The sequence below is a fragment of the Perna viridis genome, chromosome 13 (genome assembly GCF_037379345.1).
Source record: "Perna viridis isolate PV_CMFRI_1.1 ecotype Kerala chromosome 13, ASM3737934v1, whole genome shotgun sequence".
Lineage (NCBI taxonomy): Eukaryota > Metazoa > Mollusca > Bivalvia > Mytilida > Mytilidae > Perna > Perna viridis.
Window position 1 is genome coordinate 25556675 of NC_142457.1, and position 15277 is coordinate 25571951.

Here is a 15277-nt window from a genome sequence, read left to right on the forward strand (position 1 = left end):
TTGGATTAAAGACGAGCTAAGCGAGGCAAGACCATTCTTGAAGTGAAAGTGGATAAGTCTTATTATGTTTCATGTAGTGGACAGTTTCACCAATAAAAGAGTGTTCATAAAAAAATTAGACCTTATACCAAAATAAAGAAAAAAATTCCAAGATTCTTATCAAACTTTTCTAAAATGTTTGGGCAAGAGGACAAATTTCATTTTCTTTAATTTTTCCTTCTGTAAGAGTAATCAAGGGAACCAAGGTTCTAGCGGTAATCAAAAGAAAGTAATCCAGGGACAAAGACCAGACATGGAAAACAGACATACACAACACAGAACATATAGTAACTAAAATAATAACTGCCACTCCTGTCAAAAACTAGCGTTGTTGTTATGACCATCTATGTGATCGATTTTACTAAAACAAACGTATTACATGTAAAATAGCTCTATCAAGGTCCTACTACTTCGCCTATACCGGTCTTCATCAAATTTGGAACCATTTTTAACAGAAAGTGCAGCGTAATTTATCAATAACTAAACAGAGATAATTATAAATTATTACTATACAATGTACGGAATGTTTCAGGAAATTTGAGTCGGAAACTATTTTTTTCAAAACGCATTTTGAAAACGAAAAAAAATCGGGTCAGACATGTCTTATAAAAATTTCTTCGGTCCTGTAAAAATATTGTTTTTCAGTTGTCCATATAGAAGAAAAGTTCAACATATGAGACTTGGTCTGGTAATCTCTCAACTAATTCCCACATAATGCTATATATAGATGACAGTGACTATTTGAATTTTCCCTGTGTAAACAGATCTGATCATTCACGCTGTGAAACTCAAATTCAGTAATTTTATTCTAAAACTATCTCCCACACAAATGTCATGAATATCAATCATAAAATTAAGAATTAATGTAGAAAATAGCAATAAACTAGAGAGACAGTGATCAAGGTCACCAACATAATACCCCCATCTTCAAATGAAGCTAAAATATATGACATGTTATTCAATAAACTGTTTTGGAGTACATCTATATATGATAACTAACATTCTTACAAAAGTTCATTAATTTCCCTTACGGGAAGTTACGCTGACAAGAAATGTGGACAGATAGAAACACGGACAGACAGGGTAATTAACATATACCCCCAAACTCTGTCGAATATTTCAGTCGTTATTATACACACACTGCCTGCCATTTTGAGTGGTATATACCACTCACTACCGATCGCTACATCCTCTAAGTCGGAGAGAATCGATGACGGTAAGGGCTTGAATAATTCAAGTTACATATACCCCCAAATTCTGTCGGGGGTATTTATAATTATGAAGAAAATCGAAAGTAGCCGATATACAGAGTTGATAAACAGAAGGTAGAAGTGCAACATAGCTCAAATCGTATCCCACAGTATAAGATGTGAACTAAATATCTAGTTGCACAGAAAAAAATGTTAAACAAGTATTTTCCTGCCCGCCTGCCTGTCATTTACCATTCTGTAAGCCGTTCTGCTCAAGAAGCATAAATTAAATTGTGAATTTGTTATCATGAACAAGCAAAATTAATAATTACGTGTGCAAAGAAAGCTTGAAGACTTAACTCATGTGAGAAGCGAGTTCGGCACTCTAAAAATTTCTGAACTTTCCTCAATGCTGAAGGAGTAATCAAGGGAACCAAGGTTATAGCGGTAATCAAAAGAATGTAATACAGGGACAAAGACCAGACATGGAAAAATGACATACACAACGAAGAATATGAAGTAACCAAAATCATATATACAACGTTGCAAAAGCAAATGAGCAACTCGGACTCCACTAAGCTCTTGAAACATACTGCAATGTGAACTGAATTGCTATACTGTTAATTATTAATTAGACATGAGAAGAACTCATGCTGTACGACAAAAGATATAAAATATAACGAGAATGGATATGGTTACTGTACGAACGTACGAGTAAACCCTCAATCTGTCAAACATGAAATTACTACATGAATTTTATTTCAATAAAAATTCTTCAGGTGTTGGTCTAAGACTCATCAGGCAAATAAATTAAAGAAAATCAATATATATGAACAAAAAACATTGTGTAGCATTTAAACAAAATTTGTTTATATTATTTGTTAAAATAATATGAAAAAAATATTTCTAGTGGCGATTATTTGTGACTGAAATTTTTTATAAAAGGGAGGTAACAACATTTGACTCTCTGCAAAATTTATAATTAAAAAACGAAAATATTCATTTTATGAATGAAACGAAAACAGCTTTAATAAGGCACCCACAAAATACATATGAAAGAGCTAGGGCCTGACGGCCATGAGAACCTAAGTACAAGTACGCATTTTCAGTTGAATTATAAATTGGTCATGAAGAAGCATAAAAATATAATTTAGCTATTTGTGCCAAGAAAGTTTCAAGTCTTAACTTATGTGGAGCAAGTTCTGCAGTCTCAAAAAATCTGAACTTTCCTCACCTGTCACCACTGATGACAATGATTCCTGGAGAATTTCTCTAGTTAAAATAAATAAATCAGAAAACTCCATTAAATCATTGTTTTACCACAGGCTGGCCATTTATATCGCATTATTTTACCCTGACCGATAGCGAGGGCTTAAACGACATAAATGGCCAGCCCATGGTGGAACGATGATAAAACGGAGTTTCTATGATTTATTTCGATTCTAATAGGGCTGATTTCTTCATAATTTTGAAAAGACACAGCCTATGAGTTGCACGAAATGTTGGTCAAGTGTTTATGACTTTGTTTTTTTACCATGGCTGTAGTCTAAAGAGCTTTGAAGTACGTCATATTAGAATTACATGCAATACATGATGTATATTGCAGGAAAATATCCGCTTTAAGGAAACAGATCACAAGAGTTCCCCGAGCTTATCTGACTGCTTCGAACCGAATGCAAATTAATATGTTGTTATTTTCGGCAACGTTCATTTATTGTTTTCATCCTGCAACCGCATTTGCTAAATAAAACACGCGAAATTTGTCCAAAATAGCCTTTTTTTCAGCAATCTTTAGAGCGCGGCGGTCTGCGGGGGTACTTAAGTTCAATGGGTACATTTGTATGTGCAGATGTGCGGCACATATCGGTCTACTTATTAGCAAAATACCGGTGAACTTAAATAAAACTTATAAAAACGATTATGAATGCCAATTGCAAAGAATACCTAGATTTGGGGAGTGAGTGCAGAACTTGTTCTGTGCACGAGTGAATTTCTACTAGCATTCTCGGCACTCAATATTTTAATTTGATAATTTGCAATTCGTGATAGTTTTTTCCAATTTATTTATTTTGATAAATTTTCTCAAAAATGTACTACTACTTTTGATTTCAGCTAGAAACTTGGTTCCCTTGATTACCCTTTCTCTTCACGATATTGTCTCTGCACACCTCTTAATGCTACTTGGTCACAAGCTGTTTTAATTACCAAATTTTACGAGCAAAATCTGTAAAATCCAGAACTTCGTGCGATGTTAACATAAAATCAAAGTACTCGTGTACTGAATCAATTTATATCGATCGCTTGAATTTTTACGCCTCGACTAACCGTCAAATTGCAAAAATATGGGATGAAAGCAGGGACAAAAGGAAAGTACATGGACCGATTTAAATGGTTAATATTGAACTCTGATTTTTTAATACACCATTCTGATTATGAAGGACATTTAATAAACACAACAAAATTCGCGATGCATCGTAGCATGCAGTGCACCAGCTAGCGAAATATTCAGGTTCGATGATGGTTTATATGGAACACCAAGATGAGTTCATACAAAACATCCAACATACTGCATAATTGAACTACAAACTAATAGTTGGCCTTTCCCAGTTCCTAAATTTTCAATTCGAAATTCAATTTAAAGATCTTCAGATCGAAACTGTCTGTCATATCATTCAAACTTATGCCTAAATCATTGAAATAAACCATGCCCTACCTGTCCCTCTCAACTAGCTACATCTCTCAGTTGATAAGCTATATAGCTCAAATCGTACAAGTTCTTCCCCTGCCTTTCTAGAAACAGCAGCCGTAATAGTTCCCATAAGATTGGTTTTCAACACAATATAATGTTAATAATTTTTTGAAACTGAAAATTGATACCAGCAGATATGTTCCATTGACAGAATCCACGAAAATGAGCTACACCAAAACTTTACTGTATATGTTTACTGTACTTTCAGGCATGATGAATCACTCTTTGAAAGCTTAAGGAGGTAGACCTTTGGTAAGGAACATTACTCATGAAATCAGTGATATGGTTGTATTATATTCAATTTCACAAAAATGGCTGGGTTGAGTAGAAATATTTAAAAATACATAAAGTCTGTTAACATGAAGTAAAAGTGCAACATGTCAATACTTAAGTAGCTGTCTTTGTAAGAATCATGCAAAATCTGAAAAATGTGACACACCCCAAAATAGGCTACATATTTTTATTTTTGTATTTAAGTTGTTTTATGGGTCTATATCATGAAATGTGTAATCATGCATTCCAATCTGTCTGCTGGTAGGAGATAATCAACATCGAAAATCAAATAGATTCTGTTGTATTTGGGGGTCGTTTACAGAGTTATCTCCCTTAATTTTTTAAATTTACAGTGCGTTCTATATAATTTTTATCTCCGAAGAACATGGATTATATGAAAAATCGAATGTTAATTTCTGTTTAGTATGGCAATTCAAACAAAATATCAAAAATAAAAATATGTAGGTTTTTCAGCCATGAATCACATTTTGCATGGGTTTTAGCTGGAGTGCTACTTAAGTTGTGTACCAAATATCTAGTGGCTGTGATTCATAGTTGCTGAGAAAAAATCTTATCAAAATATTTTCCCAACACACTGCCAAACCCACATTCACCATTCTGTAAGGCCATTTGCACGGGTGTTATCTGATTTTCCTTTGATGCAAATTTCATGCAACCCAAGATAAAAAAAGTCTTCAATTTATGCACAATATTAGATGACTCTGCTTTTAGTAAATGCAAAGTAAGACAACTCTTTTATTCATGCAAAGTAAGTTAGATAGCTCTGTGTTACTACACTTCTGTCCAAAATATTTTAGCAGCATTACCTTTTATGTTAACCAAACTAAGGTATAAGGGTGTGACCACACTCAGTTATATCATTCAAATAAAATTGAATATATTTTAGTTATTACATTACATTCCATACAAAGTTAGATAACTCTTAGTGAACTTTGTTACTTCACTCCTTTCCAAATATGGTAGCAACAATACCTTTTATGTAACCAAATTTACTAAATTAATTTATCATTCAAACAAGATAAGATGTGTTTTTGTTACTCTACTACATTACATGCTAAGTTAGATTACTGAAGGTTACAGTCATATTACATCCAAGCCAAATTAGATTACACTAGATTACAAGAACACCACATTCCATGCCAAGTTAGAAAACTCTAGATTACTACACTACATTGCATGCTAAGTTAGATAACTATAGATTACAACTACACTACATTGGTCTCACTTACAACTTCTGTCGTCAAATTGCCACCCCTCCTAATATACATGCAGTATCAGAAACTCACTGAACATAGATTTATACATTGTAAGAGTATTATCTGTGTGTAAGTTGATCAAATGTAGTCAAAATAAAGCCGAGAATGTGTACTTTAAAATCTAATTTGTCATTTACTACAAAAGAATATGAATATTATGTGTGAGTGATTTGCCTTCATGATGTCAGTATAAGCAGAAAAGGCAAAAATGTGGATTTTCAGTATTATTTATTAAGTCAATTTTGTAAAAAATTTCAAAAATCATCGTACCATTAGCATAATGATTTTGAAAGCTTTATTTTCAAAGCTTCACAATGGTATGCAACATTAAGATATAATTTGTCCCAGTAGGTAGAATTCACAGTGAAAATTTGGAAATTACTTTCTTACATCATATAATAGGAACATTAGAAGTGGTAAGTGAGACCACTGCATGCCAAGTTAGATAACTCTAGGTTACTACTACACTCCTCCTACCTATCTCCTTCCTCACTACTATAAGTAGTATCCTCACGTTGGCTAGGATGTAGAATTGGTTCATCTCGAGTAAGAAATCCTTGTCGTGGGAGGTTTGATGAGTCAACCTCATCACTCCTTCATTAGAAGTAAAATCAGTCATTGATTTTTTTTCAGTTCTATATACATGTCATAAAAGAATCAGGTAAATTTTGATACAGGTATGGTTTTCAAAAATCTATCTTTGGGAGGGATATTTTGTATGATTCATACATGGAAGGTACTGTAAAAGGATACCTAAAATGGACGTTGATGAGTTGTTGGGAGTTGGGTATCTCGACCAACACACCAGGTTTTTCAACAAAAGCTTTGACCCTTGACCTAGGTTCATGTTAATGGTTTTTGATGTATTTGAATCTTCCCACGCTTTGGCATTTTTTTTTGCCAATACAGTCCACCCGCCTTATACCGCCCCTCTTTTATGGTGGTCCCTCTTTTTAAAGGTTCTTTTTTCCAAAATTACTACAGTTTCTATATAAATATTTCCTTTATTTATTGCCACACTTACATATCACCAAAATTTGGCCTGGTCCCAAAGGTAGCGATATATTGAGGTGCACTGTACATAGTTGCACAACTTTTCAGTTTTGCAAGATTGATTGATTGATTGTTTGTAGTTCTCTGTCCTAAAACAAATTTTACATGCATTTCATAAGAACAGATGCCTAGTTGAACAGATCCTGCTTTGTACTAGTCAAACATGCTGAACAGGATTTTTCATGTGATGGCTCAAGGAAACAACAGCCCACAAGTAGTCATTTAATATAACTCAGACACATCACTATGATGCTCAGGGCAAACGATCGCCACTCTATCTTCTAAATGCAGAATGCTTGGTGGAGATTGAAACTGACTATCAATTTTAAAGCTCCGGTACAGACATGATTTTTCGAGGTCCACAAACAAAGTAGAAATTGACAAAATCTGAAGTAAATATACAGTAAAAAAAGAATTGTAACGGTAAAATTAGGATTGGAAATAGCGGAATTCCGCTAAAAAGCGGAAAAAAATCATGTCTGTTGGTATGGCAAGACTAGGAATCAAACACATATTACCATATTATTATCAAATGAATCAAGCAACATACGATTACCCTATGCTTATATGAATCAAGCAACATATGATTACCCTATGCTTATATGAATCAAGCAAATAAGATTACCATATGCTTATCATATGAATCAAGCAAATAAGATTACCATATGCTTATCATATGAATCATGCAACATGTGATCATCATGTTTGGCACTTTTGGCTGAAATGTAACAAAAAATATAGAACTTGTTATGTTTTCATGTGAATCTTCGACAAATTTCAACTTACCTAAAGTTGAATCCACCACTCCCTCCCGACTTGCAAGATCTATCTGTTAACTGTCCATCTGTTTTTGTTCTGAAAGAATATCGTGATTTGAAATAAAAGAGAACACTTCCGCTATATACAAATTTGCCAACTCCAAAGAGATTGGAGACTTAACACAATTCTACTGAAACAAAATTCTGTTGAAAAAGATAATGACCAAACATGTATCATATGCAAAAATCTGAAAAGTATTTAAACACTTACTTCATGTACCAGTTTCTTAAATTGACATTATTTGGATAAAAATTATCTTTTTTTATCAAACAACAACCCAAAAATAGCAGCTAAAACCAACCATCCCAACGACTTAAGATACAAAACAGTGCTAAAAGTAGGCAAATTTCAAACATAAAAAATAATACGAAATAAAACTATTCAAAACTTACTCGTTGAATCTTTGTGTACTTGTCAACATTATTATTATTATTAACACCTGTATAACCTGATACCTTTCACAGATTGATTAAAAACAAAAGATAAAAGTTTGCACCTGGACGAGCCTTTAGAGAAGTAATGGATACATTACAATACAAAATAGTGAAAGAAAATCTGGTTTAAAGACAAGTGTACCTGATATTTTATAGGGACTACAATAACTATTTTATTTTTTATGGGAATTGAGTGGGGGTGTTAAGAGTGTTGGAAGAATATACAGTAGGAGTAATACCATTTATAGTTAATAATCACCTGAAGTTTTAAAAGTACCACATTGACCTTTTTTTATTTTTAAAATTCTCTTTTTTGCAAATTAAATGCCTAAATTAGCACTCCTAAACCCATAGTTTATATGGTATTACTAGTTCTTCCTACACTCCCCCCCCCCCCCAAACACACACACACAAAAAAGTTTGTTTGTTTGCTTGTTGGGGTTTAACGTCCCAACAAACAAACAAACAAACACACTTTTGTGTGTGTGTGTGTGTTTGGGGGGGAGTGTAGGAAGAACTAGTAATACCATATAAACTATGGGTTTAGGAGTGCTAATTTAGGCATTTAATTTGCCATAATTTTTTTTTGCAATAAATATGAAAATTTACAGATCTTTCAATATGGAATACTTATCAGACTGAGTGTTAGTTACAAGTAATACCTATACAAAGACATAAGCCAAATTTGAGGAGTTGAGATAATAGTGACCAAAAAAAAAAATTTGATTGAATAGATGGCAAATGGACAAGGTTATTCAAATACACCATCCACTGGTTGTGTGGGGATATCAATGAGTTGGTTAAGGCCAAAATAAAAAAATCCTAGATTCCACTCCTGACCCAATTTTTTCACCCTCCCTGAAAAATATTGATTTTTTCCCAACTTAAGTCAATTTCTTTCAAACTGACAGCATTTCCCACTCAAATCAATAAAAATAAAAGTTAAAATTCGCCTGCCCTTAATTCTGAAAAATGATGGATGAGAATCTAGGAATTTTTTTATGATGGCCTTACAGTAATTAAAAAAAAAGGTATTTATTTTAGTGAAAGTTCTTACCTTGTTGCGTCTTTAGAAAGATATAAGCTAGAGGATTCAAAATAATGGATGATTTTTTCAATCCTTATCTCCATAATGGTACTATTACACTTCTCCATGGCTCAAAACTATTTCAGATATTTGTTTAATATTGTAACCCAATAGCTAATCCAATACTCTATGTTTCAAGGAAGAGATTTTATAATTTTGGAACTCTACTCCTCAGTCCTAAAGCCAATCCAAATCCTATGCACAGGAAAATTAAAGATGTAAATTTTTTGTTTCTGAGCACTATAGCCAATCCAATAATCCAAAAACGGGAGCCAAGATAGAGATTTCAAAATTTTGAAGTACTTGGAAACTCAGTTAATTTATGTTACTGAGAATGTTAAATGATAAGACAATTATGCTTCAATCAGTTTGAAGTAGAACATTTGCAATAGTAATAAAGCAATCACAACACACTTCAAGAACAAGAGAACAACATTCAACAACCCCATAAATCTCAGAATCTCGGCAGAAGTTGAAAATCCATCTCATCCAATCAGAATTTTTTTTTGTTCTTGACTTTTCAATAATAAACCCTGAATTTCCCCTTATTGCACAGACATTCACAATCGTAAATCATAAATTCCAATCCTGTTTTAAGATTTGAACTCCTAGGGCTGATTTCTTGAATCTCGAACACTTTGTATCATCCCCCCTTTTTTGGAACCAAATATTTGAAATGCTCAATTACAATGCAAATACACAAATCTATGTAATTACTTCACTAGACAACAAACAAGGGTGTTTTAAAGATTCTTCCCGTCTCACATTTTTCATAATAAAACCAATCTCAAAATGTCACAATGAAATTTAAACAAAAACATGTCCATGAAAACCTATTTACTCAAACTCGACAAAATTCAAATTTTTAACACCATTTCAAATACAGATTATGCATATTTCAACATCAATTGTATTACATAGAGTGTAAACAAATGTTTAAACCCAAAAAACATTAAATAACATAAGATTTTATCAAGTCCAAACTGATTAAGAGATATGCCATCCATTATTTAATTAACACCTCATGACATCTAATACTGGGCCATCAGTTCAATGTTTAAATTACAATGTAAATTGGTCCTCAAAATTTGACACAATATTGACAAAATTTCAACGTTCAAGTATAAAATAAACACCAGTGCTTAAGAACATGATAAACCTGACCCCCCCCTTTTTGTTTTCAAATTTCTAAGTTCCATAACCATGGAAGAATAAATTAAAATCTAAATAAACTCTAAATAGAGCTTTCTTCTGTGAACAAACATCAAACAGACGGACAGACAATATGGTAAACCATTAGTCTTGAAAGATAGGCCTTTAAACTTCAATCAACGATTGTTATTTTTTAATTAAGGTGTCTAAAAGAATTTGAAATGTCAGTTTTGTTTAAGTGTGATTTAATCATTGGAATTCAGTGACATTCTAATACTTGTTTTGGGACTGAATTTCAACCCCTATTGCCAAAGCGCAGTATGTTTCAGAGATCCAAAACTCCAAATAATGACTGGAAACATTGTCTCAAGATTTGTGCATGGTTTTAATAAAAAATGATTTTTTTTATAAAAATCCTTGCCCTCATATATATACATTATTTCTCAAAGTAACAACTGTCATGCTTCTTTCTTACCAATGGCAGAGGTCTAAGGTCCTTTCCAAATAAACAGTTTGACAATCATTGACATTAAGTCACTTGATATAGCTACCTGTACATTCACAGGGAACTCATTGTTTACAACATACCTATTGCCCTTCCTGTTATCCTTTATAGGAGGAAACCTGCATCCCTTTGACCTATCTTTGACATCTGCCAATCTATGCTCTCCCTTTGATTTCTTGTTTTTGAATTCCCCTTTCTTTTCTTCATGACCCACAGACCTATTTTTGTTTTTTCCCTCCTCAATATTTTCCCTGCTCCTTTTGTCATATCCTTCAGCCCTCCCCTTATCTCCATATGACCTCCTTCTTTCTGTTGCATCATGAAATCCACCACCTATCTTTTGTTGCCCTTCTGACCTTTCAAGGTCATGACCCCAGCCCTTTTTGTATCTATTGTCCTCTGACCTTGAAACTTTCTCCCACTGTTGATACCCATCACTTATTTCCTCAAAGAGAACGCTTTCTTTGTGCCTCTTTTTGTACATATCTGTGAGCCCCTTCCCCTTTTCATCACATATCTCTGACCCCTTTTCAACCAAATCTGACCTTACTGAACCACCATCACTGCTCCTGCTGTGCCCATCCACAATTACTTTTGCTCCTTTGCCCACTCCCTTTCCATTGGACAAATTAGCCATTTCTTTGCTGCCATCAAGACTTTTTGCCTTCTCACGAAACTTATCAACCCCTGATTTATACCCTTCAGCCCTGCCTTTGTACCAATCTGTTTTAGCTTCAAAACCTGTTTTCTGAACACTTTAATTAATAGCACAAAAAAAAAGAAAGAAAAAAAAATTAGTGCAAAAAAACAATACTTAATGTACCATTAAACACAACACCTACCAAAACAGAAACATTTGTCCTGTTCTAAGTACAGTGAAACCTGTCTAAACCAAACCCTGAATAATCCAAAAACCTGTTTCAACTGGACCCAAAATAATAAAAAAAACCTGTCTAAACCAGACATTTTTTTTTTAAGTTCTAGTACAAGCTTAAAGGTATTTTGAACCTGGATAAACCAATAACCTGCCTAACCTGAACAAATTCTACATCCCAAAGGGGTTTGGTTCAGACAAGTTTCAATGTAACAGGAGAGTTTGGCCTGTTAATGTGAAACAGCTGCCAAAACAAGAATGTTAAACAGGAAAAAAATGTATTAGCACATTTACAGTATTACAAAAGAAACTTTGTAAACCAATTTATTTTTTTTTGTGTAGATATTTATTTTCACGTTTCAGATTTTAATTCAAATTTGCTACAATCTAGTTTCAAGACTTATAATATTGTGTAATGAAGGGGCTTATTCATGGCAATCTATTTTTCATTTTTTACATTTCATAAAATGAGTGAAATATTAATTGCTCGGTAAAATAAGTTGGTTTACATGCAAAAACCTTACCTTCAAAAGTTCACGGTATAGGGAGACCCCCCATAGGGACTTAGCCCTTTCCAGTAATATTGTGTGGGCCATGAATAAATACCCTACCTCTCCTGGGGCTCCACACCATCCCCCTCCATACCAGGAACTGCAATTGTCTCATCTAATTCTTGAATTGGTGTTCCTAAAATTTAATTAACAAATGCATTTAGCAATATGCCTTCTATGATTGGTTTGTAATTTGAACACAAGAAACATTCTTGTAACTTTTTAAAAAAAACTTTCATTGGACTCAAGAGGAGTTGAACTCACAAAAAAACTGTGAATAAAGGGTAGAATCTGTACGAACACAGACCATATTAAGTTTTTCCTTTCCCAGCAGAAGATAAAATTATCACTACTTAAATGATTACAATATCATTTGCCATAAACTATAACATTTTCTAAATGTCTTTATCTTATTATAATCTAATTATTTTATAACATAATTATTAAAACGAATCATGATTTTATTGGTAAATATTATATATTTTAAAAGAGATGCAGTCTCCATAGCTTTGCTCTAATATGTTGTAGCCAATGGAAGTTAGGTTATGCAAATTTTTATACCCCCACTTGCAAAGTGGGGTATACAGTGATAGTTTCAATAAGCAAGCATGCAAAAATAGACATATATATATGTATATAAATGTACATCATATTTTTAGATTAACATATAACTTTTTTGTAAATGCGTTATAAGTGATTGTTTAAATCTTATATTGTCTACCTTATACCACATACCATATATCACACCCCTAGACCAATATCACATGCCCTACATCATGTCCCCTAGGCCTATATCGCATACCCTATATCACACCCCTTTACAGACCGTAGTTGAAGTATGGTTTAAATATATGATATAATGAACATGACAAGTCAAAATTTGTACCACATGCCGTATCAACCCACGACCTATATCAACCTGCGGGCTGGTGACCCTTGGGATGATATAGAAGTCTCGGGTTGATACAGCATGTGATACAGATTTTGATATGTAATACTCAGTATATATAGCAAAATAAAGCACTAAAAGCATTTTATAAAGTAAAGAAAGACCACTTGCTGTAGGTCCATCATATAAGACATCTATGCATCTTTCAACCAATTCTTCTACTGTCAAAGTGCTATTGTTTGTAGGGTACCAATTTTTGTGGTTTTCATGGGTGGGCTAAACCACGAAATTTGGCCCTTAACGAGGAAATTCCCTTTGATTGTGTATACTGAAAATATCAAAACCACGAATTCAAGAATCCACAAACTTGTGTTTCTTCCCTCATCCACATATTCATATATATAATCCTATATTCTAAAGTTTGGGATAGTTAAAATGTTTCATTGGAAAAACTTTGTAATTTCCAAATTGATTCAGTATCTTATATTAGAAGTCTTCAATGTGAAAAACTCAAATTTTCAAATGGGTATAGTAGGGCGTGCACAAAAAAGTACAATTTTTTTCAGTTTTGTCAGAACTAGGTAGATTTCCGCTGCATTTTGATGTTTTAAAATCTTTAAGTACCATTCTGTGTAAGAATCAGGCAATGGGTGGCACATCATTTTCCCCAATTTAGTCATTTTCACCTAAAATATATTCATTACATCTAGAAAACAACCAAAAAGATATTTAAGTTCATCCTGAAGCATCTGTGACATAGATATTTTTTTACTGCTTATCAGGAAACAGTGCAGGAAAATTTCCCCGCCATTTTTTGTAGTGCATTTCAACTAAATTAAGGCTATAAATATCTTAAAAAGGCAAATTTTACAAACACTTTGATCGTTATTTCTGGTGGTTATCAGGTATAATTAATTGGTTAATGCAATAAAATCTCAGTGTTTTTTCCCTTCTAGTGCCACACCTTCTATACATTTGCCTGATTCTTAGATGGAGAAATACTTAATTAATTACTGGTTTTGATTAAAAAAAACCGAGTGTTTGATTCTTTTTTTCACTTTGAGTTAGTTTTTCAATGAGTTTGAGTTGAAATGACCTGCATTTAACAGCTGATCGTGATGTCTCTATCATTTGCCAGTAAAATTTTGATCACTTGAAATTAGTATAAACAAACTGTAAGAAATAATCAATCACCGATAATCCTCCAAAAAATTATCATCCAAAAAGAATTTTCAAACACATATTCAATATTGGTACAATATGATTGTTCATTAACACTTTATAATTCAATTGCACCATTTTTTTATGGAAAAGCGCACATATTCTGTCTAAACCCATGGGTGAGATACCACTAAAGAAATCTCACAAAGCTTAAAATATGAATTTTCTTGTCTCTTTTAAGTGAGAAATTGAGATTTTATGCAGGTTCATGCACTGACCGCATATCATCAATAAATATGTCAATACATTTTGGATGCAGTATAATGCAGAATGAGTGTGCCAGGTATGTATCCCATTCATTAACTTATTCCTAAGCTACTTTCTGGGTATTTTCTACAGATGTTGTTACCTCCCTTATATACTGTTACCAGTTACAAATTATCCTCCCTAAAAAATACTTTTTCACAATGTTACCCTAAAATTTTTAAAATGAAACTAAAATATTTTTTTCAAGTGCTATAAAGTACAGTTTTATTGTAGTATTGATATACTTAAATTTATTTTGCCATATAAAAAATACTTCAATACCTTAAGCATTTCAGACATGAAATAGTTTATGAACTTATTACCAACACTATCACTTCATACTTAAGTTATATAGTTAAAAATTTATCGAAATCACATGAGTTCTTTCTCATGTAGGATGCTGCTCTACTTTAATCTACAGCTAATAACACAATGCCCAGGGTTCAGGCAATTGAAATGAAGTGTAGTCTAGTTCAATCCTATACAGTCCTCTATTACTTGGCCTAGTCGTTGAGAATTTTGAAGGAAAGGACTGAAATTCTTAATCAAAACCTGGAACAAGCTCCAAAACAGAGAAAATAAACAAAAACAAACCAAAATTATTTCATGTTGATGCTGAAAATTTATTAAAGACAATAAAAATCATAATAAGTTCATATATCTAAGACTTTCATGTCAGTTAGGTGAATTAAAGTAGCACTTGCATTTACGGTGGTTTCAAAAATTCTTTCATTGAAGTTAGTAAATATTGAAATATAATTAATCTTGAAAATTATACATAGAGTATGAGGATACAACATTGTATTTAAAATATGCCTGAAGAAATACAGATAAAGTCGACCTTTCTACTTCTAAATTGGGTCTAAGTTGTGAAATAATTCTTTATCAGAATTATTGCCCTGAAAAGGCCAAATTTGA

General features: G+C 32.8%; 1 protein-coding gene across 17 annotated transcripts in view; it reads right to left on the minus strand.

Annotated features, from left to right (window-relative positions):
• LOC148600095 (uncharacterized) overlaps positions 1–15277 on the minus strand; it is a 101586-nt gene that overhangs the window by 24796 nt on the left and 61513 nt on the right. For 11 of the 17 annotated variants that reach the window (XM_088559545.1, XM_088559546.1, XM_088559541.1 and 8 more), the window contains 4 exons: positions 12064–12139; positions 10662–11333; positions 7368–7436; positions 6006–6122 (listed from right to left, as the gene is read on the minus strand). In XM_088559545.1, the coding sequence (XP_088415671.1) occupies positions 6006–6122; positions 7368–7436; positions 10662–11333; positions 12064–12139 (934 nt within the window). The remainder of the gene's footprint in view (positions 1–6005; positions 6123–7367; positions 7437–10661; positions 11334–12063; positions 12140–15277) is intronic. The other 6 variants (XM_088559550.1, XM_088559547.1, XM_088559544.1 and 3 more) reach the window with 3 other exon arrangements.